The sequence below is a fragment of the Temnothorax longispinosus genome, chromosome 4 (assembly GCF_030848805.1).
Source record: "Temnothorax longispinosus isolate EJ_2023e chromosome 4, Tlon_JGU_v1, whole genome shotgun sequence".
NCBI lineage: Eukaryota > Metazoa > Arthropoda > Insecta > Hymenoptera > Formicidae > Temnothorax > Temnothorax longispinosus.
Genome location: NC_092361.1, coordinates 24,037,528 through 24,065,236, shown reverse-complemented (window position 1 = coordinate 24,065,236; position 27,709 = coordinate 24,037,528). Strand labels below are relative to the sequence as shown.

At 35.7% G+C, this 27,709-nt stretch overlaps 2 protein-coding genes across 7 annotated transcripts in view; both read right to left on the bottom strand.

Moving 5' to 3' along the window:
* The window catches only part of LOC139810959 (uncharacterized), a 77,486-nt gene that overhangs the window by 41,760 nt on the left and 8,017 nt on the right, over positions 1-27,709 (bottom strand). The gene's annotated exons all lie outside the window — the stretch shown is intronic.
* Gbs-76a (Glycogen binding subunit 76A) lies at positions 13-27,627 on the bottom strand. 5 transcript variants are annotated; one of them, XM_071774903.1, is made up of 3 exons: positions 27,330-27,627; positions 13,718-13,819; positions 13-8,480 (listed from the first exon to the last, which is right to left on the bottom strand). In XM_071774903.1, exons 2-3 carry the CDS (start codon positions 13,730-13,732, stop codon positions 5,994-5,996), a joined length of 2,502 nt encoding a protein of 833 aa, XP_071631004.1. In that variant the 5' UTR covers positions 13,733-13,819; positions 27,330-27,627; the 3' UTR covers positions 13-5,993. The 5 variants fall into 5 exon arrangements, with proteins under 5 accessions (XP_071631004.1, XP_071631003.1, XP_071631005.1 ...); XM_071774902.1 differs by lacking the exon at positions 27,330-27,627 and adding an exon at positions 19,759-20,749; XM_071774904.1 differs by lacking the exon at positions 13,718-13,819 and having other exon boundaries at positions 27,330-27,626.

Here is a 27,709-nt window from a genome sequence, read left to right as displayed (position 1 = left end):
CGAGAAAGAAGCTATGAAATAATCTTTTATTTATTATTTTAATAATATATGGAGAACAAATGTTATATACAAATATATCGTATATAATATGTGTCTGCGTATATGCAGTATATATAGTTTGCTTCTTCATAGCATTCAGCCTTTGTTCACGCATATTCAATTTCTATTAAGACGTATTTATTAATGTATTAATGTAAAAATTCATCAGTAATGGAAAGAGTGACAATAAAGTGTCACTCATCAGTGTCAATCATACTTTGTTATACATCAAATAGATTGCAGGAAAAATTTGTGATAAATATAGAATCAAGTATTGTGATTACGAAAATATATAAAGACAGGTGTGGTGTTAATACGTATTAATGTAGTCATTTCAGTTGTTACATCTTTTTTTCTTTTAATAACATAAATAATATTCGCGTTTTCGACGATACAAAAAATTCGGTGGCTCGACACATTCCAGCATATATTTACATAGAAAAATATATTATAGTTTGGACTACAATACTAATTGACGCTGTCTTGGACATAGAAGTACTTGCGAAAAGACATGATTCAAATAATAATATAATAATTAGACAAATGTTCAGGCATATTTTCCATCGATCCATACGTTCTTATCAACAACATGCGCCAGTTGTGTATTTATAAAAATTAGATATCTGTTAGGTTTTCTACATAATTAATACTAAATGTTGTTGATCTAGAAATGTTTGGATAGGACGGATGATAATATATGGACGGTACTGATATACGCTCTCTCGTATGTCTCGTTCATATTTAAAAATTTGCAATTTTTAGATAAGAACATAAAAATACAGAATAATTTAATGCAATTTTCTGTAATCTTCTTTCTTAATTAATTTTAATTTATTAAATTAATTAATTAAGTTTGTATATTATATTTGCCACTGACAACGTGCAATTTTCAAAATTACATAAAGATGAATAATTTCTACAATTTTCTCGCTTCAATTAATGCAATTAATTGCAAAGATCGCGCTATTATAAATAAAAGAAACTCAGAAATTTTGAAATTAGACTATTCCGCCTGAAATAAGATCCTTCTAGCCACAAATCCTTTGGCAAATTCAAACTAAAGTCTAGCTTTGTAAAAAGTCATCATTGTTTCAACAATAAAATCTCAAGTTTAATTCTTGTTAAATTAATCAAAATTCACTGAAAACCAAAGTTCATTATTCAGTTATATTCTCGAAATCTAATTGACTAACAGTCTATATTTTATAATATTATACAATTATATAACTATCGATGCCTTGACTTCTTTCATCAATTTGTTTTCCATTATCCGTGACATCATAAGACTTTTATCTTGATAAATTGCCAAACACGCAACAGTATTCGCAACACGAGTGAAGCTGCCGAAAATGTTCCCTGATCTTTCTTCTGTGTCCGAGACCGACGCCTTTAAAGTTACGAAGCGATTAAGATAACGTACACATATAAAGGGGAGACTAACAAAATAGTTCGTCCTACATATACGCCGGCTACATACCAAATCTCCCGAGTATCCTTCCTCGCTTCTTCGTCTAGACTTGTCATAGAATGTATTGTACTGTAAATCGCTTTAATCGCATATGTATATCACAATTGTGCTTCTCACGCACAACTTTTTTCTCCACGATATTTATATCGCACGTAAACAATATGTTCGCTTAGAAATGGCCAAAAAATCGATAGAAATCTTCGTCTACATATAAACCAGGCGTTTAAAATGGTTAGATAACAAATTAAAAAAGTATACATATATATATATGGAGGGGTAAGAACCACAGTGGTGTAAGTCAAATTTTTTTAAATATTTTCTCGTATGCATAGATGCAATCTGTACAATATAATATATTTATATATATATTTATATATATATATATATATATATATATATAATTGTACAATATATATATATATATATATATAAATATATTATATAAATATATTATATTATATATTATATATAAATATATTATATATACAATACAATACAATATATTATATATAAATTGCATCTATGCACACAAAAAAATATTTTAAAAAATTTGACTTACACCACTGTGGTTTTTACCCCTTCATATATGTATTAAATTTTTCTCTCTATTGCTGTGAAATAAGAGTTGTCATTATTTTAAATGATTTCTCGTAGGCCTGTTATTGTTAATTAATGTAGTTACATTGTACATATCGAAGATATTATTATGAGTATTCCAACATAACAAGCAAATGTGACAGTATTTTCTCAATATGAGAACAATTTGCGATCTAAAAAAAGAAGGAAGCAACTGCATTCGCACGTACGTACATAGGATATACATATATCCTTTTACTTTCAAATCGCAAAAGAATATAGCTTGTTCTCGATTTCAAAATATAAATATATCTTAAAATAACATAAATAAAGTAAAAGATGGCGATTAGTTCATGCATCAATAATCATCAATAATCATCAATCTTATAGCCCGTTAAAATGATACAAAATAAAAATACAAAAACCCAGATAAAGTATTAATAAAGTTGATATATGTAGTCGTTGCAACTCGGTCCATTCTTTTCGACATGTTTCGCACAGGAACGGACTATAACAAAATTAATTCGGTGGTCGAAAAATATATAATAATTTCAATCTTCCCTATTATTAATTCTAATTACTTAATTATTGCTAAACCCGGTTACATAGTATAATTGCATGTTGATAACGGTGAGGACTGTTGATAACAATCTTTAGGAAAATATTGTTAACTTTGTAACTGTAACTTTTCTCGCAAATGTTTACTGGAAGTGTATGTTGTGTGCGGTTTTCTTATAATTAGTTCTCACAATCTTCTAGTAATTTACTTCTGTAAATAACATACACCTTTCATAAATAACAGTACTTATCAACATACGATATAGTATATTTTTGGATTATTATTAAAACACTCATTGTTATATATTTATATACAGGATAAAATAAGATAATTTAATAATATTTCGAATTAACTTTTCTTTATACAAAAGTGTCTTTATACAAAACATATAAAAGTTTGCTTTAACTATGTGATAATATACAACAGTAAATTTTTTCAATTCGTTATGACGCAATATTGCTGTGAAATAAAAACATTTGTTTAATTTTGATTTTTTTTTAGTTTTAGATTATTGTATAAAATTCAAATAAAAAAAAGACAAGGTCTACTCTTAATACTACACGGAATTTATATAAAAAGAGATTCCTTAATAAGTATATGAAGAGACCTTATAAATAATCGAAATATGCAGCAAATAAACTTTAAAAACTTTTAAAATTTTATTCAAATGCAGAATTCAATAACTAGACAATTGAAAAATTGTCAACTGTCAAATTTTCTATTTCTAAATCACCTTACTTTATCCTGCTTTATTAACGCATATTATACACAGAATATTCTGCTAAAAAGTTTAAGTTTATAAATACACCAGATGCCGAACAATTCTATAGGCAAAATTGTCTAACAATAAAGTTATTGGTTTGTTTCATGTGTGTACATATTGCACGCCTCAATAATGGTGGTCGCATCTATCACTCGATAGTTAACTTTTATCGTGTAAATTGGTGTTATAAGAAAAATATGATTTATGCAACAAATCGTTAATTCCGAGATTGAATATACAGGAAAAAAACATCATTAAGAATTGGAGAAAAGATAAGATAAAAATTTATAAAAAGCTCACAGCAACAGATACTGTGAGACATTGAAAACATATACGGTTTAAACTCATATACGCGTAAAATTATAATAATAAAACAATAAAATAGTTTTGTTATTATAATTTTATTTTTTAACATATTTGTTTAGCGTATATTTAATTTTCTATAATGAAACAAATAACAAAATAATAAACCAATAATAATGTTATCATCACTTTTTAAGTATAATTAAATAAAGTGACTTATTTATTAAAATACGAAAGAAAAATACATCTGAAAAGCATATAACAATAAAATTTGATAAAGCTGTTAAAATATTTATACTCTCGTTCGCGATCGCAAAAATATAGTACAGGACTGCATAAAGGATTGAAGTCACGTACGTATAATAAAGGCGTGCAGTCAATTGCATCCAAAGAGGAGATACAATCTTCAAGTATAAAATTAGAAAAGATCTATCAAAAGATTTATACTTCAAAAAGTACTCGCGAAGTCCATCCGCACAATCCACACACATTTTCGGTGCGCGAAAAAGATATTTTGATATGTACAAGAATTGTATCGATAATAATACGACAATAAAAGTAATAACAATTTCCGTTATATTAGTTTCACGTAACTAATATAAACGTTACGCTGAAAAATTAGACAATAAAGAACATGCCTGCCACCAATACTGATGCTACCTGTACACACGTATGCATATATAATATATGTACAAAATAACACATGCGTTCTCAAGTGGAACTCTTCTTTTATACACTATGTCTCGCCACCACGATAAAATATCAGTCTAAAAAGTGCCATTTGCAAAAACGAATATAAATAACGTTTAGTTAATATTCCAGCTCATTTATTTTTGTACATATATTATTCTTTTATTTTTTAGAAATTTTTTACTTTTCGACATTAAGTAATATAGAAACTAATTTCTTTTCAGGGTAAATCGATTCGATATTTGGCAAAGAGAATAGACGATTGAAAAGTGTTAAAATATTTGTTGTATCAAATCAAGATATTGATATATCTTTAAAGCCATCGATTAAATTTAAATCGCACGTTTTATTCAAACGTTCCAGTCAATACCGAACACATTATTCCGTAGAAGAAATATATATGTCTCTAATGTAATATCTTATGGAACATCTATCCTCTCTACGATGATCTCTAAACTCGTACGATGTCGCTAACAAGAACTAATATCATTATATCAGCATTCGTTTTATTATCATCTATATCGTCATTGTACTGGATAACGCTAATAAAATCGCGGCCACGTGCGATAGTTCCTTCATGCAATCGAATAAATGATCTATCATTCTTAACTCTGACATAGACTCTGCATAGATACTCCATAGGAACGCTTAAACCGTCTATTTGTTCTTAATGTTTCCTGTCAATTGTATTCAGCCTATTTCACAGCTTTGAACTCCCAGATGAGTATTCGTTTTCTGTTTCGTTGAAAGGATTCCAGCTTTTATAATCTCCATCGGCTTAATAAATACAGTTTAAGACAAATTATGTATATAGGCAGAAATACTTTCCGCAATCTCTCAGAAAATACTTTCGTGAAAAGAGACTTTGGAAAGTAAGAAAATATATTGGTCTATTGACAGAGCAGTCTGATGTTAACATAAATTATTATAATCCTTTAGTATTTCTTGAAAATAGATTAGTCCATGTTATTTTGTGGGCCGAAAAGCAGGCTTAAATGCCTCATGTGTGTCCGAACATACGACATTCTTCACATTTTATTGCTAATCCACATCGTATATACGTGTTTGCGTGTGTGATTTTTTTGCCTCCAAGATACTAAATCAATTAATAAATTCAATGAAAAGCATTAGAATCGTTTGATAATTGAGCAACTCCATCTGTTCATTGCAAAGACAATTGATCGTAACAATAAAATCGTTGTTCCCATAATCCACAGTCAAATGTTTTTCACTCGTTACTATTCCTATAGTTGGCCGTTTGAAAAAAATTGCTATTGCACTACAATTTTTCTTTTCAAAATAGTATTATCCCCAATAATGTTTGACGTCCGATATCCTTGCGAAGATCAATATATGCCATATTGTATGCCGAAAACTTTTCGAGAGCTCCCTGAAGCAACGAACAACAGTAATGAATTCCGAATGTTCCGTTTTGCACACTTCGTTACAAAGCACTTATTTAGGAACGTGTAAAAACCGTCGAGTACCGCAAGCTCGCACCGTTAGCCTCTTCAACAATCTCTTCAGTCAGTTTGTGTTCCCGGAGCCACGTTGTCACGTCATCGAATCAGACAAACGCATGCTCTGGATGTTCATCAGTAGAACGTCGGTGCCCAGCTTCCGCGCCGATCATCGGCGGTGATCGGTATATATCCGGTTGATGACGACACTGGCAGACATTGGAAGCAGTAATTAGCACCGGCATTGTTATCCCAATGTTGCGCGCCCTTGCATTGGAACCGGACTGCAAACTCGAGCCTTTGACCGACCATTAACGTATGACAATACAAGATAAAAGAGAATTTATCGCTGAAACCGTCGCACGAGTTAGGTACATAGATCGCCTGTAGGTCGCTGAAGTTTCGCCAAGCGTTGATGGTGTATCGCACGTGTACAGACTTATGGAAATCGAGATTGATTACACGCACCGTACCCTGAATCGCCAGAGTTACCGGGTCCTGTACAACTACATTTTCCAAGCAAACCCGGCGCTCACGCACCATATCCAGAAAGTTCGACATGCCGCCTGGCTGTTGGAAAAGTGGCACCAGCATTCGATCGACTTTTCTGGGTATCACTGACGTAGATCTGCGCCTGCCATCATTCTGATAATGATCACAGCAATCATTGCTGACGGATGCTATGTTGTCCGAATTGCCGTCCTGCGGTCGAAAGATGTCATCGTAGATCAGGTCGTTGTACGCGGAGGTGGGTATTTTCGGTATCTCGTCTAAGAACGTTCTCACATCGGCCAAATCGAGACCAAGCTTATCCGCGAACCGGACAATCTTCTTCCTGTGCGGTGTACCCGGTGGCGTTTTTCCCGTCTTCAACGAGGAACATCTTCGAACTCTCTGCGGTCTGTCTTCCTCTTCTTCTACCGTCTCGCTCTGGGTCTCTTGTTCCGGCAAAGAATCCTCCCCCTTCGCGGCAGAACTGCCGTCAAATTTCTTCAGTAATAGGCACAGTTTCTCCTCGTCGTTGTCGTTCAGCGCGGTGTCCTTCTCGAGCTTTAACTTCAGCTCCTTCCTCGGGGTCGTCTCGGTCACTGCGGCATTATTCGAATATTCCAATGTATCCGCATCCGAAATGTCGACGGTACTACTATAAGATGAATGATCGGTATCAGTGTCACTGGCTACATCTTCCACTTTTAATTGCGACAAACTCTTCGACGCCATTTGACATTCCGATCTTATACATTCTTTCTTTTCCTCATCTTCAATTATATTAATCATATCTTCAGCATCATTAAAAGAATCATCCTTCGTTAGGTCACTATCATTCTTGACATCTTGCGTCATGAAAAGACTGCCATTTCTAACATCGCACATCACATTCTTCGATATACTATTGACGAAATCAACTTCATCGATGTTACGTTCATCCACCTCCTCCTCCTCCTCCTCCTTCGCCTCCTCCTCGTCCCGCCTGTCGAGTTTATTAAACACTACTGTGCTGATACCGTTACTTGGTAGCTCAGAGTCAGAATGCGACTTAGGCAAACAGATATGAGGGACAACAGAGTCCTGAATTGTTCTGGTTGGACTTTCATCCTGCAGCGATACAGTGCTGTCATCGAACGTGCTCCACAGAGACTCGTGGCTAGGCGACGTCGTTTCCTGAGAGCTTCTGCCGTTCAGTGAGTCTTCCGAGCTGCAGACCAATCCCTCCTGTCGGCCATTCTCGCGAGATGCAGAGTTTCTTCTCAAGGAGCAACTCGATTCGGATGTTGTGTCCTCGCAACGTTCCGGATTCACGTTCGTTCGCTTGCGTCCGTTCGACGCAAGTTTGGTCCTCGCGGGAACGGGAGTGTTTGAGAGATTCGTGGCCTCGCTGTCCGAAGTGCTGATAGGATCGAAATATACTTCGGCTTTCGATTTGTCTGCATCCGAGGATTCCGGATCGAAGAACATTTCTGAGGTATCACTTTCGGGTGACGTACCGGTTATTGGTGATGCAAACACGCAGGACTCAGGATCTTGATGGATACCTGTGACGCCAGACGTCATCTTGGTTCCGCTAGGCGAGCAATGACAGGCATCGTGATGACTCGTTTTCAGGATCTCCGGGTTCACCAGCAGATGCGCCAATTCAGCGGCGGTCGCTTCCTCGGGAGGCGAACCCGGCCCGTCCACTTCCGCCTCTTCCACCTCGATGTCGTAGAAGAGATCTGATTCCGGACTATGACGCGGCTGATGCTGAAGGATCGAATGCTGATTGTTGACGGTCAGATTATTGGTGACTGCGTGACGATTGCTCGATGACGGATGCAGCCAGGAGGTTTCACAAGGTTTGGCATCCGCGGTCCGTTCAGGCGAACCATTCTCGTTACCTAACGACGTTAGTCGTCGATGAAGACACCGGGCGAATGCCTCTGCGCTACCCCGACAACTGCTAGGAAGGAGAGTGCTGACCAAACCACAGGAGGGCCCGCGGGCGTTGCCTGCCGAGTCCGTGCTGCCCATCTTGAGGACAGTGGAACCGGCTGCTTCCTCAGCGTGCCTACCCTCTAACGACAAGGGCAAAGGCGAGGTCGAGTCGCTGCCTCGGCCTGCCGGCACGCTGGCCGAGTTGCCGTTCTAGAAAAAAGAGCGACGAATTTCAACTTGATTTGCGATTGTGAGAACTGTGCAAAGTGAATAAAATATTGTTGGAGATTGCATATATATACATATATATCGTCTGTGAATAAACAATACCGCGCCTACAAGTGACATTTTTCTCCAAATGCCCTTTTTGACTTAGATTGTTCCGTATCATCATTCAGTTTTTTGTTTCTCCTGAAAACTTTACTAATTGTCATATAGGCGGTATTGTTTATTCATTGACGATATAGGATATATACAATAGAGTGGAGTTTTAAAAAACTGAAATTCTACCTCTTTTATTTGTCTATGCCACTAATTGTCACCATAAAATATAAAGAAATGTACAAATTTTTACAAAATTTTTCATCGCAAACGATCTCTTGCCACGCGGCCGTATCGATCGTGAGATATTAAAAAAAATAATTAATCTTCTTTCTTCTCAAGAAAATAACAATAGAGATTATTAGTCACATGTAATTGCGCCAAACATTTTTCTTAGTATAATGTCTTGCCGACGGTTGTTGCCATCTAGGATTTATGATCCTATAATTAATCATCTTTACTTCATCGATCGCGAGTCAAGTTTGCGATATATAATCAAAGTTAGCTCGTTAATAGTTTGTTAACGGTACACAAGTATAGGAATAAAAAAGGAAAGGGAAACAAAAAAATGAACACGCATTAATGACGTAGCTCGTCATTAATAGTAACGAGAATCACAACATTGGCTCATGGCCACAATGTTGCGCGTATCGAAGCAGCGCTGCAGGAAGTACAAATGATCGGTCATTACGACCCACGTGCAGCATTCTGACGCGCAAGTTCAGCTCAAATCGCACTACAGCCTTCAATTCTTCGTAAAAACACAAAAATACCTTAATAAACACCCTATACACGTATCCAAAAATTAAAAGAATTATAGATTACTCGGATTTATATAACTTTGTATTCTCGACAAGAATAGCACGAATGGCACGAGTCAAGACACGCGCCGTTACGTGAATCGTTATTCACACAATCCGAATTTTAAAATATTCGGATATTGACGCGTGTAACTATTTATGAGACAAAAGAGCAGGGAATATCTTCCTTTCACCCTGTTCTTTGCTATCGTATGCCCGACAACTATTTTTGGCATCGTGAAAGCTATAATCGGCCGTCGACAGTGACTAGCAGGGAAACGCAGCGCGGTCACTATTTAAATCACTATGTAAATCACGCTTTATTCAAACCGAAATCTATCATCATTCAACGAAATGCACAAACCTGAGAGACAATCAGGCAATCTTTTACTCAAAAAAAGAAATCACCGTCGTTTCGCACAATAACAGCTCAAAGTTCAAAGAAAAAATCGCAAACACACAATAATTATGTAACGAAGAAATAATAATAATCGGTCGGCTGCAGTGATCGCTGCGCGAAACCACTCGCGACAGATTCGAGAGTGCGCTTAGAAAATCGCATGCACGCTACTGTGAGAAAATTGGAACGATATAAATACACGCTCAATTGGCCGCGAATCAATTCCTCACCTCTTGGTCGCGCGCACTAAGGTGACACTTCGCTCGCGTACGAGCGAATCCTGCGCGGACTCGCCGCGTCATGCTGCAAGGGTGGATGAATATTCGGCAGAAATTCGGCAAGCGAACGATTTATTGGCATTTATTTTCATCTCTAAGCCAGGGCATCGAGCGCAGTGATTTTAAAGGCCGCGCGAAAAAATAACTCGCTCTGATTTATATAACTGGCGCTTTCGAAGCGAGAACGCGCTCATCCCGTGTTCGCCGGGCGAGATTTCTCCAATCGTGAAGCATTTCCATCTAACATTGATGTCTTTCAATCTCTTAATATCGAGCAATAATTGATAATCATTAATATCCATAGCTTCCTCAAGCATAAAGGGTTTATACGTCTGTCGATTAATGTATGAGTACAGTCTAAAAATAGAAACATTGCCAGCAATATCGTTTAACGTTAGATATACGAATATAGTCGATGCCAAACCGGTTTTGCGACCGTAGCACGTCTATCAGGGAAAAGGCAGCGTGCGTTAAAGGAGTTAAATTTGAAGCGGCTCCGAAGTGACAGACAGGTTTCTCCGTTTTTCCAGTCGCGCGCCTCGCCGCAGCTACGCTTCAGACGCACACGTGTTCACGCGCGCTGCGTCTGATCGCGTCTATCGGAAGTCTAAGTAAGCAGTCGCAATAGATAATATAATCGTTACGTAACAGGCATGAGGCTCGACGTAGGCTTAAAGGCTATTGGCCCCAGTGACGGCACGAAACACACAAACGAAGCTTATAATTTCGTTTCGTCTCAGAAACTTCATTCAAAAACCACCTAATCTTTCGCGCGTCTCATGTTCTTCACAGATTTGGAACAAATCTTTTCTTAACAAAAATGTTCACTGTTATAGACATAAACATCGTAAACGCATATTATAATATAGCTACGTTATGATAGTGCAGTAATAATTTGCTATTAATCGCTCCAAGTTGGTCGCGCAAACTTATTTCTACGTTTATAACTGAAATAAAGGAAATTTACAAGTCAGATAGGATCAGTTAGCGGAAAAGCGTACAGTTTCAATAGGAATTCACTACGGTCCCTACGAATTTCACGAGTTCGCCAAAAGCTCGAGATTTATTGTTTCGAATACTTCCTGTCTTATCTACGATAACGACAAATATCAAGTGCCTGCAGATGTCACGCCTCGCCACATCCCAAATCGATTTTTTTTTATCTTTATTTAATGTACAATAATCCCTGTATTTCTCCACGCGATATCACGCATTTTGACAGTACTATTGAGAATGAGAAACCGAGGTGCGATTCCCAATTGATTGATTGATATTGTTACAATAAAACACGCCACGTCCTTCACAAAGGATTTAGTTGATGACGTCAATTTAACAGATATAGATCTGCCGCTTAATAATTCGTGCGCATAGCATTACTTATCATATTATACATATATTGTGTATAAAAATAAAATTGTCATATAAAAATTAGTCGGAAATAAAAAGACATCAAAAGACATAATATTTCCAGCAGATCTATTCTCGCCTCATTGTGTAAAAGAGAGAAATAGAGAGAAAAAGAGAGAGAGAGAGAGAGAGAGAGAGAGAGAGAGAGAGAGAGAGAGAAAGAGAGAGAGAGAGAGAGAAGGGGCGACGTTTTATTTCCGTGCGATCGTTCACCGACACAGTTTAAATCGTAACTACTTGACCCGTGGCTAGGGCACCGTCGCAATTTATCGCGACAGATTTATCGCTCTCTTTCGCGGTCCGCAAGAAGATTGCCCAATCATCATCGGAACCCCGCTCCCTAATTGATTAGTAACAAATTACGCGAAGAGATGATGAATCATGTTACTTGCGCTCGTAAGAACCCCCAATCCCTTATCGAAAGAATTGAAGTTCTCGTTCTCGCAATGTACAAGGCCAGGGCTTTGAACCAATTACTCCTTTATAGCTGAATCTGAATACATAAATTGCAGTTGAAAGAATTAAGAGTTTTATTGTACAATTATATCACACTGTATATCACACATTAGTTGAAAAATTAAATAATATGGATTTCTAAAAAAATAAAGAATCCAACTACAAAAAGCCGTAATATCCAGAGAAGGCATCCATTTAAAAGAAAAAATAGGATAGAAAGAGAAGCAACACTAGAGAAAATTTCATTCTCAATCATTTTAATTCTCGATTTTCATCTACTATTTAATTCAGACGTTTCTTCGTCGTTTATTAAATCCAGAAAATTAGAAGAGATAAGTTGGATATCATGACTTGAATATTGACTGAACAACAAGAAATGACCAAATAATGATCACATGCTCGAATTGTTGTAGATACTAATTTCTCAACTAATCAATAATGAATTGAGGGACTTAGTGCCATTAATAGCCTGATAAACTGACAGATCTAGAATTTGCGTACGTTCTTCTTATCACTCTAACGAGCAATTATACGGGCATTGCTTATTCGGATTTCGCTCTAATTGATTGAGCACGCGTTTATTCGCGATAGAACGATAAACCGCATTATCAGGTCATCCCATAAAACTTTGTAAATTTTTCATTTCAAGATAAAATCGCCACTAAGCGAATGCTTCGAACGTTTAAATTATTACTCAACTTTTAATTAAAACTTTCTTTCCTGCACTTCCTTAACAATATTACAAAAAAAAATTTTGTAGAGATTATTAATAAAAATTGTTTACATAGTGATGAGTCCTCGAGTTTCGTGTTAATTTGATGAAACCTGTGTTCGCAACCTATCGCAATAAAAAAAAAATTCGCAAAAAATAAATAGAAATCGCGGAAACAAAACACTAATTAATAATGCATCGATACATTTACACGCAAACGCCATGCCTCGAGTTCGAGGCCGACGAGGATCGACTTCTTGCCAAGAGTAAATAAAGTCACAGTTTATATTTAGCCAGAATAGTAATCTGCGAAAGCTGTACGGCTTTCGAGAGGACGATTTTATATGTTTCTAATGAAGAGACGAATGGAGACACGTGAAAGCCTCACTAGAAAATTCATTCCTTATCTCGACAACGTTGTGAATGTACAGTTCGAATGAAATAAGCGACTTCATAAATTAATGACAGTCTGCTTTTCGATATGTATATGTATATATGCAAACAATTGCAAAATGTATAAGTAATAAGAGATAAAACTAATTGGCCATCAGTCGCGATTAATAGAGATATACCGCTTTGCTATTTAATTTAGATTTACTTCTAATGAAGAAACCATCACACAACTTTCTCAATCCTTTAAAAATCTTCCCCCTCTTATATCTAAATATCTCAAATCAATTACAGTATTCGCGGAAAAATTTTCTAAACAAACAGCAGTCACAGAATTGATTAATTTGGTTAGTTAAGTTAAAAAATTGGTTAGTTAATCTAGTTGATATTTTTATAACAACAAAATTTAAATAAATGTAATTGCAATGTGATTATATCTAACAGAGCAAGGTCGAATGTATCATTATTAACAAGACATTCATTAATAGCACTTGGAGTAGCTTGGCGGATGGGCACGTTCGAATAAGATTCGAGAGCTCCGATGATCTACGATTGCCAGCTACGCGAATTAGCTTTTTATTGACAGCTATAAAATGACAAGACAAAAAGAGAACGACATTCGACGCTTTAATATACATAACCAAATATCCTTTGGCAAGTAACGTACGTAGACACGCGCATACCTCGTGCATGGACATCGCTCATCGGCATATGTCGCACTGCGTCCCAAAATGCACTTCTTGCGTAGTTGGTACCCAGTAGGACGTCCGAAAAGCGTGGTGAAACTACGAGTGGGGAAAAATTCGTGAATAAACGCAAACAATCACGCGGTTCACGCACCTTTTCATTTACACGTCGAATCGCGATCGTCAAAGCGCGATTCACGCTAAAAATAATTTTCCCGTTAAACGAACGAAACCGCGAGCGTGTAACTTGAGACGGACCAACATTCTGCCCCGGCGAAACAAAAATCTAAATGTTTCTGGTGAAATAGGCATTTCCTTCTCACAAATTTCACCTCGCCCGATTCTACACGGAGAAGCTATCACGGAGAGGCTTTCCGAGAACTGAGAGCATACGTCGTTAATCTAACGCTATCTGTAGGATTTGTTACCGGAGAAAGATTTATCCACTTCGCGGTAGCTCGAATAAATTCTCTCATCGTTGTCCTTTCGCGGGTCAGCACGATACTGCATTGCCAAATGTATAAGACAAAATTAATCCTCATTATAAAGACGCTCGCGTGACTCAGCTTTTAAGCCGCGTAAGCGCCTCTGGCAGATGCTTGGAGAAATCAATATCGCTTTATTATTTAATTGATTTTATTAGCGAAAGAAATGAATGCATTTCTTTACACAATGGCCAAAAACACAAAAATTTATTTAAACTTACATTCTTCACCCTGGCTCACATTATATGAATGCTCTCCGCAGCTTCATACAAATGCATATAAGGCATTTGAGCGCCTATCTGTACTGAACCAAACCATTTTGCTCAAAAACCATTCAAAATGATAAATTATTTGATTAACACAACGCCTGAATTATTACGAATTGTTTTCTTGAAAATTCAGCGATTTTCGAAGTTACGAATTATATACATTAATAAAAGCTTTTATCTACCAGAAATATTATTCTACGCACATATAATGTTCTAAACAATCACGTCAAGTATCGTACCGATAAGAAAGGTCATTATCTCATACAATAAATGTCAATTCAACAATCGTACATTATTGCCCGCCTCGATGTTATCAAGTTAGCATTGCGCGATAGGTCGTGTAACGTGATATATCGACCAATATTTATCGCTGGGTGGCCTGCGTAATCCATTCGTGTCCGGAAATCAATTGTATTAAATTCCAATGCATTCCTTTTGTATATGTATTTCAAAACGGATAATGATAGAAAACTTATGTCATCAGTTATCTCGGATATTATATGTAGCTAATACGCAATCGAATACAAATGTGAATATGTATTACTTAATGAGAAGAAATTATTACAGTTGTTAAAATTGAATTATTATATCCTAAATATATCAGTAATATTAATACTGATAATAACAAAATTAATCTTTTCATTTGGAAATAGTTTTTCTCGATAGAAATACTTTTAAAGATTTTCAGAACTCTAACAATTTGTAAATAAAACATTAGAAAAGGAAATTAAACAAGAATCTTATTTTTAACATAATTTTAAAAATAAATGTGAGATTATACATATATATTATAATATAATTCTTATTTAATAGTTTAATAATAAAACATTTTTACACAGAAATTAATAATTATAATTGCAAAAAATTTTGAAATAAAATATTGAGTAGTTTGTTTCAACATTGTCGAAATGCTGCTAATGCATGCACTTAGCAATTGCATCATAATATAACGGACTGAATCAAAATGACAAATAATCATCTTTATTCAATGTGTAAGAACGTAAATGATTATATACACGACGTTTATTATCAGATGTGAATTATTTGAATCGCAAAAGCCTATGGTATAAGACGCTAACTAGCGGTTACGATTCACGTAAGCTTTCGCCGTAGCTGGGCCTATCTTCGTCAGCAAAGTGTAAAGCATCAACATCGGTTAACTCTTATAATTAACTCCTTCTATGACCGCGGTTACTCTTGAAATGCATCTTGGGTTAAGATTCGTTTTATTCACAAAAATACAATTTCAAGTATGGTATATTTAAGGTTTTTTTTCCCCCAATTTTATCTTTTCGTATCCCTAATCACTTGTGACAACTCGATGCCAGGATACTATCAGCAAATGATAAAAAACAAAAATTATTGCATTATAACGAAAAATAGGCTGAAAATGCAGCAGAAGAGCTCTTCGCCTCTACATTGTCTATCAGATCCTATATAGAGAGCTAAGAAACAGATCGAAATAGCGCGTTAATTACCGCAGAACAGATATCATTTGGTGCAGGACATGACATTCGGAGCACGCTTGCTTGTAAATTGTGATGAGACGATAATGCGTCTTTATAAATTTCTTTGTTGACAAAAGTGAAGAAAAGAGAAGCAGCGTGAAGAAAAAAGAACTTATTTCGGGGTAACGACTACGCAGCGTAAAAAATATTGATGATACGTACTATAATTAGAATGTATATTTGTATGACGAATTTTATCGGATATCGTCGGACGGTGAATGCACAGACAATCGCACATGCGTTTCATTGGATGCAATAAGATAGTCAGTACTTGTATACAAAAAAAAATGTTTTTGACATTTGGAGAACAAGATTTCTTTATAGCAAATTTAAATAAATAACATTTATATGTAAATTTCTCTAAAACTACGATAATAATCGTAAAATAAATGTATACATTTATGCAAGTTCTAATTAAACGATTGTCATAATCGTCATACTTTCGCAAAAGCTCTTATTGTATCTATCATTCCATAATTCCTCTCAGCAACTCGACTTTAGATAATGTCACCTTGAAGTGATAAACGCTCCATACTGAGAAAGCTTCGCACTGTCACTATTACAATTTATGTTACAATGAGATTTCACCGACGTAAAAATTGATTTCGTAATGTTTCTAAGGTTGAATCCAAAGTTTGAGAGTGCATGATACGCAAATCCTGAGGTCGTGATATTTAAATGGCACGAGAAATACCGCGATATAAAAGATAAAAAGAATGATATTTCTATCTCATTAATGTGAAAGTGCTCGCGAACTATCGATAACGCGCTTGAAAGACGATTCGTCAAATACGCATCAGAAAGAAAAATGCCTTGTAAATCTAACGAATACTGTACTAATTATATATATTACAAATATTACTAATTAACTACATCCTTCAAAATATACCTACATAGTCGAACATTATAATTCGTAAAATTAAGTAAAAAAAATAGAAAATTTTTTTAATTAAATTAGAATAAGTCATTTTTCTGATCTTTTATTGCTAGTAGCAAAATCTTTGAGAAGGAATAAATTATTTTATACGTTATAATTATAACTATATTAATATATTTCTCTCCTAGTAGTACAATATAAGATTAGTTGTAAATTTTTGTGACGTGAGAAATGTAGAGATGACGCGATCTGTTAAACAACATTAACTGAGAGACAAAACGAAACTTTCTTACATCCGCTTTATCAAGCGTTTATTACCAACAATTATCGAGTTCGATATAGATATATGTAAATGTAAACTTTTTTACATGCGACCGTTTTATAGATATGTTTACGTAATCGGTGTATTATGCCAATCTGTCCTCCTCTACGATATACAATGTATATACACGAGTTATAAGCTTGTCTGCAATCGGCGATGGAATGATTAGCGTTGACATATTTATAGCAGCTATAAAAATTGATAAATTGACGCCACTCACGTTCGGTATACTACAAAACGGACCTTGAACTTTTCGACACATTTTTGATAAAATAACCGTTGTCAATTTTCTGACAGACAAAAAAATTATCACAATCGTGTTTTAAAAATAAACCTGTTGTGTATCAACCTGTTGAGAGAATCTTGTTCATTCTTAACTTTATTATTAATATAACTTGTCATTTTATAAAATAATACTATAATAATACAATAATAAATCTTTATCACTTTAATCAATATTTATTATTAAATATTTATTGCTTTAAATAAGTGTATTAAAAGAACTATTGTTCAGAATTTTCTTTGTAATATGATTTTAAACCATTTCTTAGTGTTTTTCAAAAGATTCCTAAATAATGTTTATTAATTATTGTTAAAATAATCTTTAGAGAGATTTAAAATAGTCGTGAAATTTGACTAAAATAATTATAAAATTAGTAAATAGTAACATTTCATAACGCAAGTTAAATTTTCCTGAAAATTGCAACTGTTAATAATATTATCAATTGTTGGTTGGAAAAGTCAGACAATAAAGCGGGGTTATCGCAATAACATTAACCTGGCAAGACTTGTGCAAGAAATGTCATCGCAATATATTCTCTCTCTATTGCACTTAATGATAATTTCATAATTTGATAAGAAAATTCAAATAAAGAAAATGGATTTAAAATTACATTTCAACAAAAAATGCAACTAGATTGTCTAAATCTTTATTTTGTTGATGTAATTATTTTAAAAGAATAACTACATATAAAAATATGTAATGCTTTACAGACATCTAATTCTATAGGTAATATTCTATAAGTCATTTTCCGATATTAATTGTGCAAACGTTAAATGTGTAATAAAAACAGTATAGCAATCTATGAAATAAAGAGAGAATCATTCGTGATCAATATTTGTATATCAAGAAAAAGTAATTGAACTCGATATACACAAGAAAAGAAGATGCAGAGGGACGGAAACTAAAACGATTAAAGTTGCACGATAAGAAGCTGCTAAGAGAAACTTCTTGATATATATTCGTTATATCATTAACGAAACATTGTTCTGAGTCAAGGAAAGGGAAATTATCACGGTTATCGACGTTTGTTGCATCTGCTCGGTAATAAATTCACAGTTTATCTTCAACAAAGCGTCTGCACTCGAAGAGAGGAAGAATTCATTCATTCATCGTCGTTGCAATAACTATAGATGATACATGGAAAATTCTATTACTGCAAATGTCAGTATTATTTTCAAGAAATGTTTGTGCATAATTCTTCTAAAACGCCTTTGCGATTATCTACAATCGCGCGTATAATTAACCAAGCGTTAATATTGATGCGAAAATTATTGGTAACGAAAGTGATTTGTCAGCGTTAAGAGAAATGCAATTCGAATGTATGTAATTATCCGTTGTAAATAAGATACTTCATAATAAAAGATCACAGTCATAACGTGACCGTAATATATAAAGAACTCGACACAGCGATACACGTGATATTTTTACAGTAATGTTTTGATCCAATGTTTGATCAAAGATCAAGCTATTTTCTAAAAAATTAACATAATTTTTTATGCAATAAAATTTTCATAGTAATAAATTTATTTAATTTTAATTTTTTTCGTAATAATATTACACATACAAAACCATATGGAAAATACAAAAGGCATGGCATTGTAGTCGCATGAAAATGCGCTTCGCGACCGTTATGTATACCAGACAGTTTTCTTATCAAAACAAATAGAAGACTCGACTACTCGACTCGTGGAGGTCGCCGAAACAACGAGAATTCACATATGCGTATCATAACGGCCACCTCCTCGGCGAAGATACAGATTATACAATGATATAGATCCAACGCAACCAAATGCAGTTTACGACGATTTCTGTTTTCGGTGTCAAGGCGCTCAAGAAGGCTCTCCGCTATCGGGCCGACCTTCGCATTACCGCGGAATGTTAATTCATTCATGTCATGTATCGCCTCGAGAGGAATAATCTTATAGACCATATCATCAACCCTCGGAAAGCCTCCCCAACACCCTAACGCGAGACGTGAATTCTATGAAAATAGTGCACTCACAAGATGCATCGCACGCAAGTGCAACAAATTGCATAATGAACACTCGTTATGCCTTCCCATAAAATGTTGCAAGATTTTTATACAAGTTTCACACGAAACTTCGAAGACTCGAAATACGCAATCGATAAGCAAAGAAGAACAACCAATACCTATTCTGCGATTTTTTAACAAGAATCATTTTTCAGTCAGTTCAAAACAAAATTTTTATATGTCCAGATGGTTAAGATTTTATTGTCATTAGAAACGTATTTTAAACATAAATATTAAAAGGATAAACGATATTTTTATTTACCATCGATTTAGTTTGTTCCGCAGATGTCTTTGACCCATCCTGGATTCCTCTCTGTGTCATGATCACTTTTCTCCGCAAAACCGAGTCGAATATCGTGTACTATAATCGACTATTTCTCATCCAAAAACTTGCGTGTACCGTAATAGAACTTACAAGCCAGTAATGTATTATGTACCAATCGTAATACCGTTGATGATCATGGAGTTCCGTACAGGCCACTCGGGGTATTTGCAATTCACCAAACATCGAAGAACATTATCTACTTATCAGTGCGATCGAGCGATAGGATTTATTCTTAAAAATCATATCCATTTCCGCGTCTTCGCACGCGACGAATTTGCGACAGAAGTGTTAACGCTCATGACGTTCTGCCATGTGATATGATAGTGACCTCACACGAACAAAGCCAACACACAACACAATACAATTTAATAAGCTATGTTATTTTCGCACATTTATTCGCTCGTCATTTTCAGAGAATTCTCTTTTAAAATCTGCCTGCTTCGTCTTTGTGTGTTTGTTTTCTTTTGAATATTCTATCCCGGTAACCGATACCGGCATTGAGACCGATAGCAACACGGAATTTAAATTAAACACATGTCGCTACCGTGAACTCGAAAGTGACCTTGCTGTTGATGGTCTCTCGAAAACGGTCTCGTCGCAAAAGTGCCACGAGTCTTTTCAGTGTGGGCTCTTTCGAACTTAACGGGATTTGGGCGTCGATATTCAATTTGGAGAACCGAACGCGAATATAGTTACGAAGAGATGCCGTTTCCTTTTTTTTCTTCTAGCTCGTTGTGGATCGTTCTCGCGATCGATCCGTGCGGTCGTTCCGTCGCGCGTCGAGACGTAGGTCGAGACGAGGATTCTCTTTTCGGAGCGATAAAGTCGCGACGGCGCCGCGAGAAGAACGTATGCGCGAAAACAGGGACAGGAAAAGGAGCCGGCACGACCGGCCGGCTCTTACACACACTGACTTCTGACTGGTCGAGCTAGGTGACTCCGAGAACCCCTACCATATCGCATAGCAACCGCTTGTAAGGCGACTGATAACTGCTTGCACTTCGTCAGACATCGACGGATCTCGCCGAACACGATGTGCGATGTTGTACATGTATGTACGAATACTCCAATAAAAAAAAAAGAAAAAGAAGAAGAAGAAGAAAGAGTATTGGAGCAGACAAGAGACTCAAGAATCACGCAGAGGGGTGGAAGCAGAGAAACTTTGATCAATCTGTCGGACTGGTCGGGAATAATGTACGGAACGTGTCGGAGAAGTGGCACAACTGGACTTCGTATCTTATCGTTTGAAAATACAATCTAAAGCTTAGATCGAGAAATAGAAAATTTTCGACCTCAACGAACAATTTATGTGCGTATTAAAACCACAGATATGAAATGTCAAAATATGAAGAAATTATCAAGCGTACATATCAGATAGGATTTGATTATTTCTTTACTAGGGAAAACCACGCTATATCAATGTTTTTTATCTTACCCATTCGCCAATCTTTTTAACATTTGGATGTCTAAAATAAGTTTTAAATTCTTACGATATTTTTAACAATATTTTTTTTACAATATCTTCAATCAAATCTTTATTTTTTCTTTTAGATAATTTTTGGAAAAACATTAAAGTCATCTTTCGATAATTTTTAATTTAAAATAATCGAAAGCATCTTTTGGCTGGTTAAATTTTTGAAAAATTCGTTAGAAAGTTATCCAAGGATTGAGCACACCATGTAAATTTACAATATTTACATTATTATCGTACCTTCGGAGATGCATCTTCGAAGATGCGATTTCGAAAGAGTCGATCCGAAATAAATTTATGACGTTTCTAAAAAGAGAATCGGCGCGTTCGAGTTGCTGACATGCTGACACGAGCGATCGAGAATGGCGCGTCTGCTTTCGTTGAGTGCGTCCATGCCTGAAATCACGCACACACCCAGGAGATACCCAGGAACCCAGGTCGTAAATCGGAGCGATACGGCTCCGATTTTCAGTCGCCTCGCGAGGCGGCGGCGCGGCGTGTATCGTACTGCCAATATAATGAATATTTTTGTATACGCGTTGTGCACGCGGAAAACAAAATAAGATAACACGGTGTATGTTACGCATCCGGCCTGATAAAAGGTTGCCTTTTATCAAGAAAACGCCTGCGCGTACATCTTTCGGTATTACTCGTGACAAGAGAGATAGTAAATCAGCAATCGAGAGAGAGGGAGAGAAGAAGAAGAGAGGACGACGTAATATTATTAAATTATGCGGCGGCTTTACTTCCTGCCGCGACATCGACCTCCCTCTATTGATCTAATCTCATGATTTCATCGATTTCCATCGCGACAAACCAAAACGCCTACGTGCGAACACTTCCGGATGTAACTGTATCCGACCTACGTTGAGCTTCGACTTCTCGATTAGAGGCTAAATTTTTTATAAGTATTCAAAGAGATTTAATAAAATAAAAGTACTGTAGATGACAAAATCGTATTTTTCGTCTTTTTGCGAAGAAAACGCGCCCGTTGTGCGGCACTCGCGAGCGTTCTCCAACAAGCACGAGCATTCGTTTTTCATTAATTATAATTCCCGCTCGGCGATAGTACATCCTCATAAAAGCGAACATTTTCGTCCTTTCTCGCCCCTATACCTCCTTTCTTCCCTCTTATCTGTCATAATTCGTATATCGAGCGCTATATGTATATGTAATGATGTAATCATAGATTCGAGACCGTGTTAATATCGAGCAAATCGACGTCGTTATTACTGGCGTGCCGCCGCGCCGGAAGGATGAAAATGCGGTTGGCCGATTGGCCATTGCACTCGACGATGCACCGCAAGACAGAATCGACCCTCCACCTTCGTCCTCTCCCCCCTTCTCTCCCCTCCGTCCGTCTCGTTTAATTTTTTTTCTTCTCAGCGACTGTGTAACGTGTAACCACTCCCTGCCCGGTTCTGTCGGGCGTTTGCCGTCTGCAAGAACGCGCCAACCTACCGTGAATCGTCACGCACGATCGACGCAATCGGCACGACACGTTGTAGTTTGTTCCTCTTCCTTGCCGCGGTTTATAAGATCAATACGTGATAGTGATGAGAAACGTTTTTATGGTACATTTAAATCTCCTATTAAAGAACCCATCCCAATTATATATTAAGAAGAAATATTTAAATAAAACATAATCGAAAGAAAAAAAGAGGATTGCTCTTTACCCTAATGAAAGACCGAGAGCGAAAGACGTTGGAAAGCATGTGACTTTTACATAAACTTTTTTTACGTACAACGGTACGCGCCATTTAAAATTTATTTAAATTTGTTAAGTGACTCATCTTGTACAACGAGTGCTGTACGAGTTTGATGCTATAAGTAGCGATAAATATTTGACTTACGTAAAAGTATTTGACTTCTTGTAAAAAAAAGTAAAAATTCTCCATATACAAGATGTCCCAGCACCTACTGCTACCATCGAAAAGTAATGCCGATAATACAGCTTGAAGAAACTCTGAAGATCAATAACGAAAATTGAAAGATATTTTATACTAATTTTAGTATAAAATTTTAGATATATAATGCGTAAAAATGATAAATTTTTAAATAGTAACAATAAATCTATTGATTCAAAATGACTTTACGAAAAAATTTCTCTTTTTCGAAAAATATTTACTGTTTTTTAACTTTAATTCAAGCAGTAATATAAGCAAGTATGTATATACAACAATCACACATAATCTAACAATTTATGTAAGAAAATATTCATTCTTATCAAAGTTGCATGTTCTGCAATAATATTTCATGCATTAACATGTACGAAATTAAACAACGAATAATAAAGTGTAAGTATATATGGAAATGCCTGTTGAATCTATACTCAATGTAAGCTGACCATAAATCATAAAGTTTCTTTTCTAGACAGTAAAGCTAATCGTGGGCGATCACGTAATAGAAATTGCATTTTTCAACCTTCACTGCATTAATGAAGTACGTATGTAATTAACCTCTTAATGATCGATGAGTGTCGTGAGAAATATTTTACAAGCGTTTGTAAATGCCATTTGTTTCGGTGCTATAACAATTATTTTGGATTGGTGAATTAAACACATTAATAAATCTAGCATTTCTTGAAATAGAACGAAAAATCTTCGCGAGACAAACTTCATAAAGTGCTGAGTAGATTTGCGGAGAAAGAAACGATCCCTTGACAATGACCTCTTTCAAGTATTGGTTGCGAGAGAAAAGCGGCTTCTAGGCGAGAGGACCGATAACAGGCGTGACATATTTAAGGAAAATCTATCCGGCACATTGGATCGAAGATCGTGTTCATCAAGGTGACCTTCACTTGTAAGACATAGTCCAGTGAAATTAGGATTTGTCTGCGGAAAAATTCGCACCTAGCTAAATTTTTGAATGGACCTTTATTTCGTCGTTATAAACAATATGTGAAAAATCCTCATCGATGTGACCCCTGCTAAAAATTTTACAAAAGATCAAAAGTAAGAAAAAAACAGTTTTTCGCGAATATCTCTTTATTCATTAGTCCTACGGCAAAAATAGTTATTACAATAGCTTATAAAATTATCTACAAAAAATGTTTCGTAAGTTTTTTTCGTAGGATTAATCGTTTTCGTGTCCTACGGCTTACAAAGTTTCAACTTTCATACGTTGAAAGTAGCACTGTACCTCCGAGGTGGTAATGGAAAACAGTAGGTACATTATCTCCCTGACGAAAATTGTTAATGAGAGATTGTGTTTATATTTGTTTATGAAGAGTTTTATCAATGGTTACACTATTTATAAAGAGTTTTTTTATGTTTACACCGAGGTTTACACCGTTTAGAACCACGTTGCAAACACTTGGTTAACCCTTTGCTAACAAACATTTTATAAATACTTAGAAAACTATAAAATAAAAACGTTTGAGACTATGTCATTAAATGCCACTTAAACACTTCATAAAAAAATGTAACCGTGAACATCTCATAAACAATTCCATGTTTAAATTTACATCTCATAAACAATTTAATGAATGTTTTAAAGCTCAAATGAAACATCTACTCACTTAAGCAAACATCTTATAAATATATTATTTTTGCCAGGCTTCTAAAACGTATAAAAGTTTAAACTTTGTATAAGCCGTAGGACACAATTAAAAAAACAATTAAAAAAATTTATGGAGAATGTTTTTTGTAGAGAATTTTATAAACTAAAATTTTGCAATAACTATTTTTGCCGTAGGACTAATGAAAACTGTTTTTTTTTCTTATTTTTTATCCTCTATAAAATTTTTAGCAGGGGTCACATCGATGGAGATTTTTCACGTATCATTGATAACGACGAAATAAAGGTTCATGCAAAAATTTAGCTAGGTGCAATTTAGCAAGTTTTTTCGCAGATTTGTCATTTTTCGTCTAATTTTCCTGGACTAACGGTCGTTCAATCCAAAAGCATATAGAAGCAAGATTCATTATCCAATCTTTCTCTCAATATCCAATTAGAAACGTAACTTATTCTTATTCTTATTTTTATTACACATTATTTCTGCAAAAATTTCAAAAAAGATGCAGCAAAACTAACGCATCGGATTAAATTTTTGAGATAAAAAAGATCAGACGACTTTTTTATTCGCACAGACGAGAGATTCCATCAATTTTACCATAAATCTTGGAAAATAAGGAATGGATATTTATTCTACAGCCCTCCACTCAAGATCACGGTCAATACGATAGAAATGGCAGACCATGACCTTTATCAGCTGGGAGATCTCATTGTCAATCGCGATCTACAGTCTGGCGGGCGTCTGCACGCGATTAATCGGTCGATTGCGCGCGATCGGCGGGACGTGATGTTTGATCGTGACTGCGATTCGCGCCTCCTCGAGCAACTAGAAATATCAAATAATACAACATGAAATGTGAATGCATGCAGGTGAGCAAGAAGAAAAAAAGGAGAAAGAGAAAGAAGATGAAAGGTCAAAGGCGAACCTACTTCAACGACTCGTTAGACATAAAAGATCAAAGACTAACCTTGTTCTTTTTGTCAAGGAGATTAATCGGAGAAGCATTCTTGTGACAATCTTAAACGCTCGTAAATCGCGTCTGCCCAAAAGGTAACATTAAAATTTATTAAGATAATTAGTTACATTCAAATATTTTCATTACAAAGATAAATTATTTATCAAAGAATTTAAACCTTTTAATTCAAGAACTCAATTAAAGTTTACATGAAGAAATCAGTCTATTTTGCGAATAAATTTTCTGCGATATCTAAATCATTCACTATTGACTATTTCGTTACAAATGGACTCTGCACACCACGAGTCCATATTTCCGTTCGCGCGAGATGGATCATCAACCACAAATCGCTTCAACCTGCCCGTAAAGCAGTATTGCGTTTATTTTCGTCCCATGGTATAGTGCTAAGTTAGTGCAGGAGCAATTGCAATAATCTACATTCTACAAGAGATACGCATATGTTGAAGGTCTCATATAGTAGCACTGTTTTCTTGTGCTGACAACGAGAGAAACAAAAAGAGTGAGTGAGTAAGTGTGTGAGAGAAAAAAGAGAGAGAGAGAGAGAGAGAGAGAGAGAAAAAAAAACTCATCTTATTGGGAACGGGATATGCGATTGGTGAACGTGAACGGTTTGTCGGGCCGCCAGTTTGCGATAACTCGTCTAATCGGTGAACTTTCTGTGTCGGGCCCTCGTTCCTTCTTTCATTAATTACAAAGATCGCTCTCGCTTCTCCCTTTCGGCCTCATGCGATTTTCTTTTCGTACGGTCTCTGTTAATATTGTATGTTGTACAATAATCATTGGCAAAAAAAAAGTCCGACCTTTAATCTTTTCTGTGTGAAAATTTAATTAGTCTTTATACATCTTATTTTGAATATCCATTTTTATTTTTACTCTGATATCTAAAAACGATTCGAATCTTTTAAATAATTTTCAGTCAATGTTTTCTCACGATATTATCGATATTAAAATCGGAGCATTGGCATCGCTACGCAACCAAGCCAGATGAATAAAGCCGATATAATCAAGCAAATCGTCAGAATGAGCGCTTAAGAAGCAAACTCCCTACAGAGCGGCGAATCATATCGTTGTGTCGATCTACATAAACCTTATACACTGTATTCACCCCCAACCGAGGGGTTAATGACTTCAAACAAATGGGACATGAGGAGAGATGAAGTATCAACGCTATTATTCATTTACTCTCTGAGCAGAATTATCAAAATTAAATTTTAAAAAATTTAAAAATCTGAGAAAATTTAATTAAAATTTGAAAATTTTTAAAAATGTAGTTTTAAAGACTTACTTTATTTGAAAATTTGAGAAAATTTAAAAACAAAAGCATTTGTAAGATTTAAGTCGATATTTATCAGTTGAAAAATATCGATTAATCAAGATTGAATATCTTTATTATAGGAGCGTTAAATCCTTTTCACTTCGGATTGCATCAGAAAGTGAAGTACAGTTATATGGCACCCTCTATACATTCTCACCAGAATTTTTCTCGTGTAATATTTAAAGGTCATCCTTTTTTAAAAAGCAATCACATCGCGCGCTGCACTCACCGACTCCCCGGAAGACGTCCTCCCCCTTTTAATCCTTTTATTTTTTTAAAGAACAAAGCTGCACGAAGCGAAATGCACTCGCGTTCGCTCGCACGTCCGCTCGGCGGAACGCTTCCGCGCTTCCGGTCTTCAACTTTGCAAAGACGAGACCGGATTTTCAAAAGAAGTTTTGCACCGGGCGGACGACAGCGACGACGACGACGATAACGTCGACAACAATGATACAGAGCTCGGCCGTAGATTTCTACCGTGAACGTGCGACGTCTCGTGTAAAAATGACGACGATGTTCTCTCACGCCGGAACGACTGCCGGCGGTACAAGGGCGTCGAAGGTCGCAGCTGCGCGTCGCGGTACGCAGGTGCGTCTCCATCTCTCTCTC

Excerpts from the sequence above, each read along its gene's own strand:
- Gbs-76a (XM_071774901.1), bottom strand. The coding sequence starts at position 19,818 with ATGACACAGAGAGGAATCCAGGATGGGTCAAAGACATCTGCGGAACAA. Across the intron at positions 8,481-19,758 it reads CGGAACAAACTAAATCGATG|AACGGCAACTCGGCCAGCGT; the intron begins GTAAATAAAAAT and ends TCTTTTTTCTAG.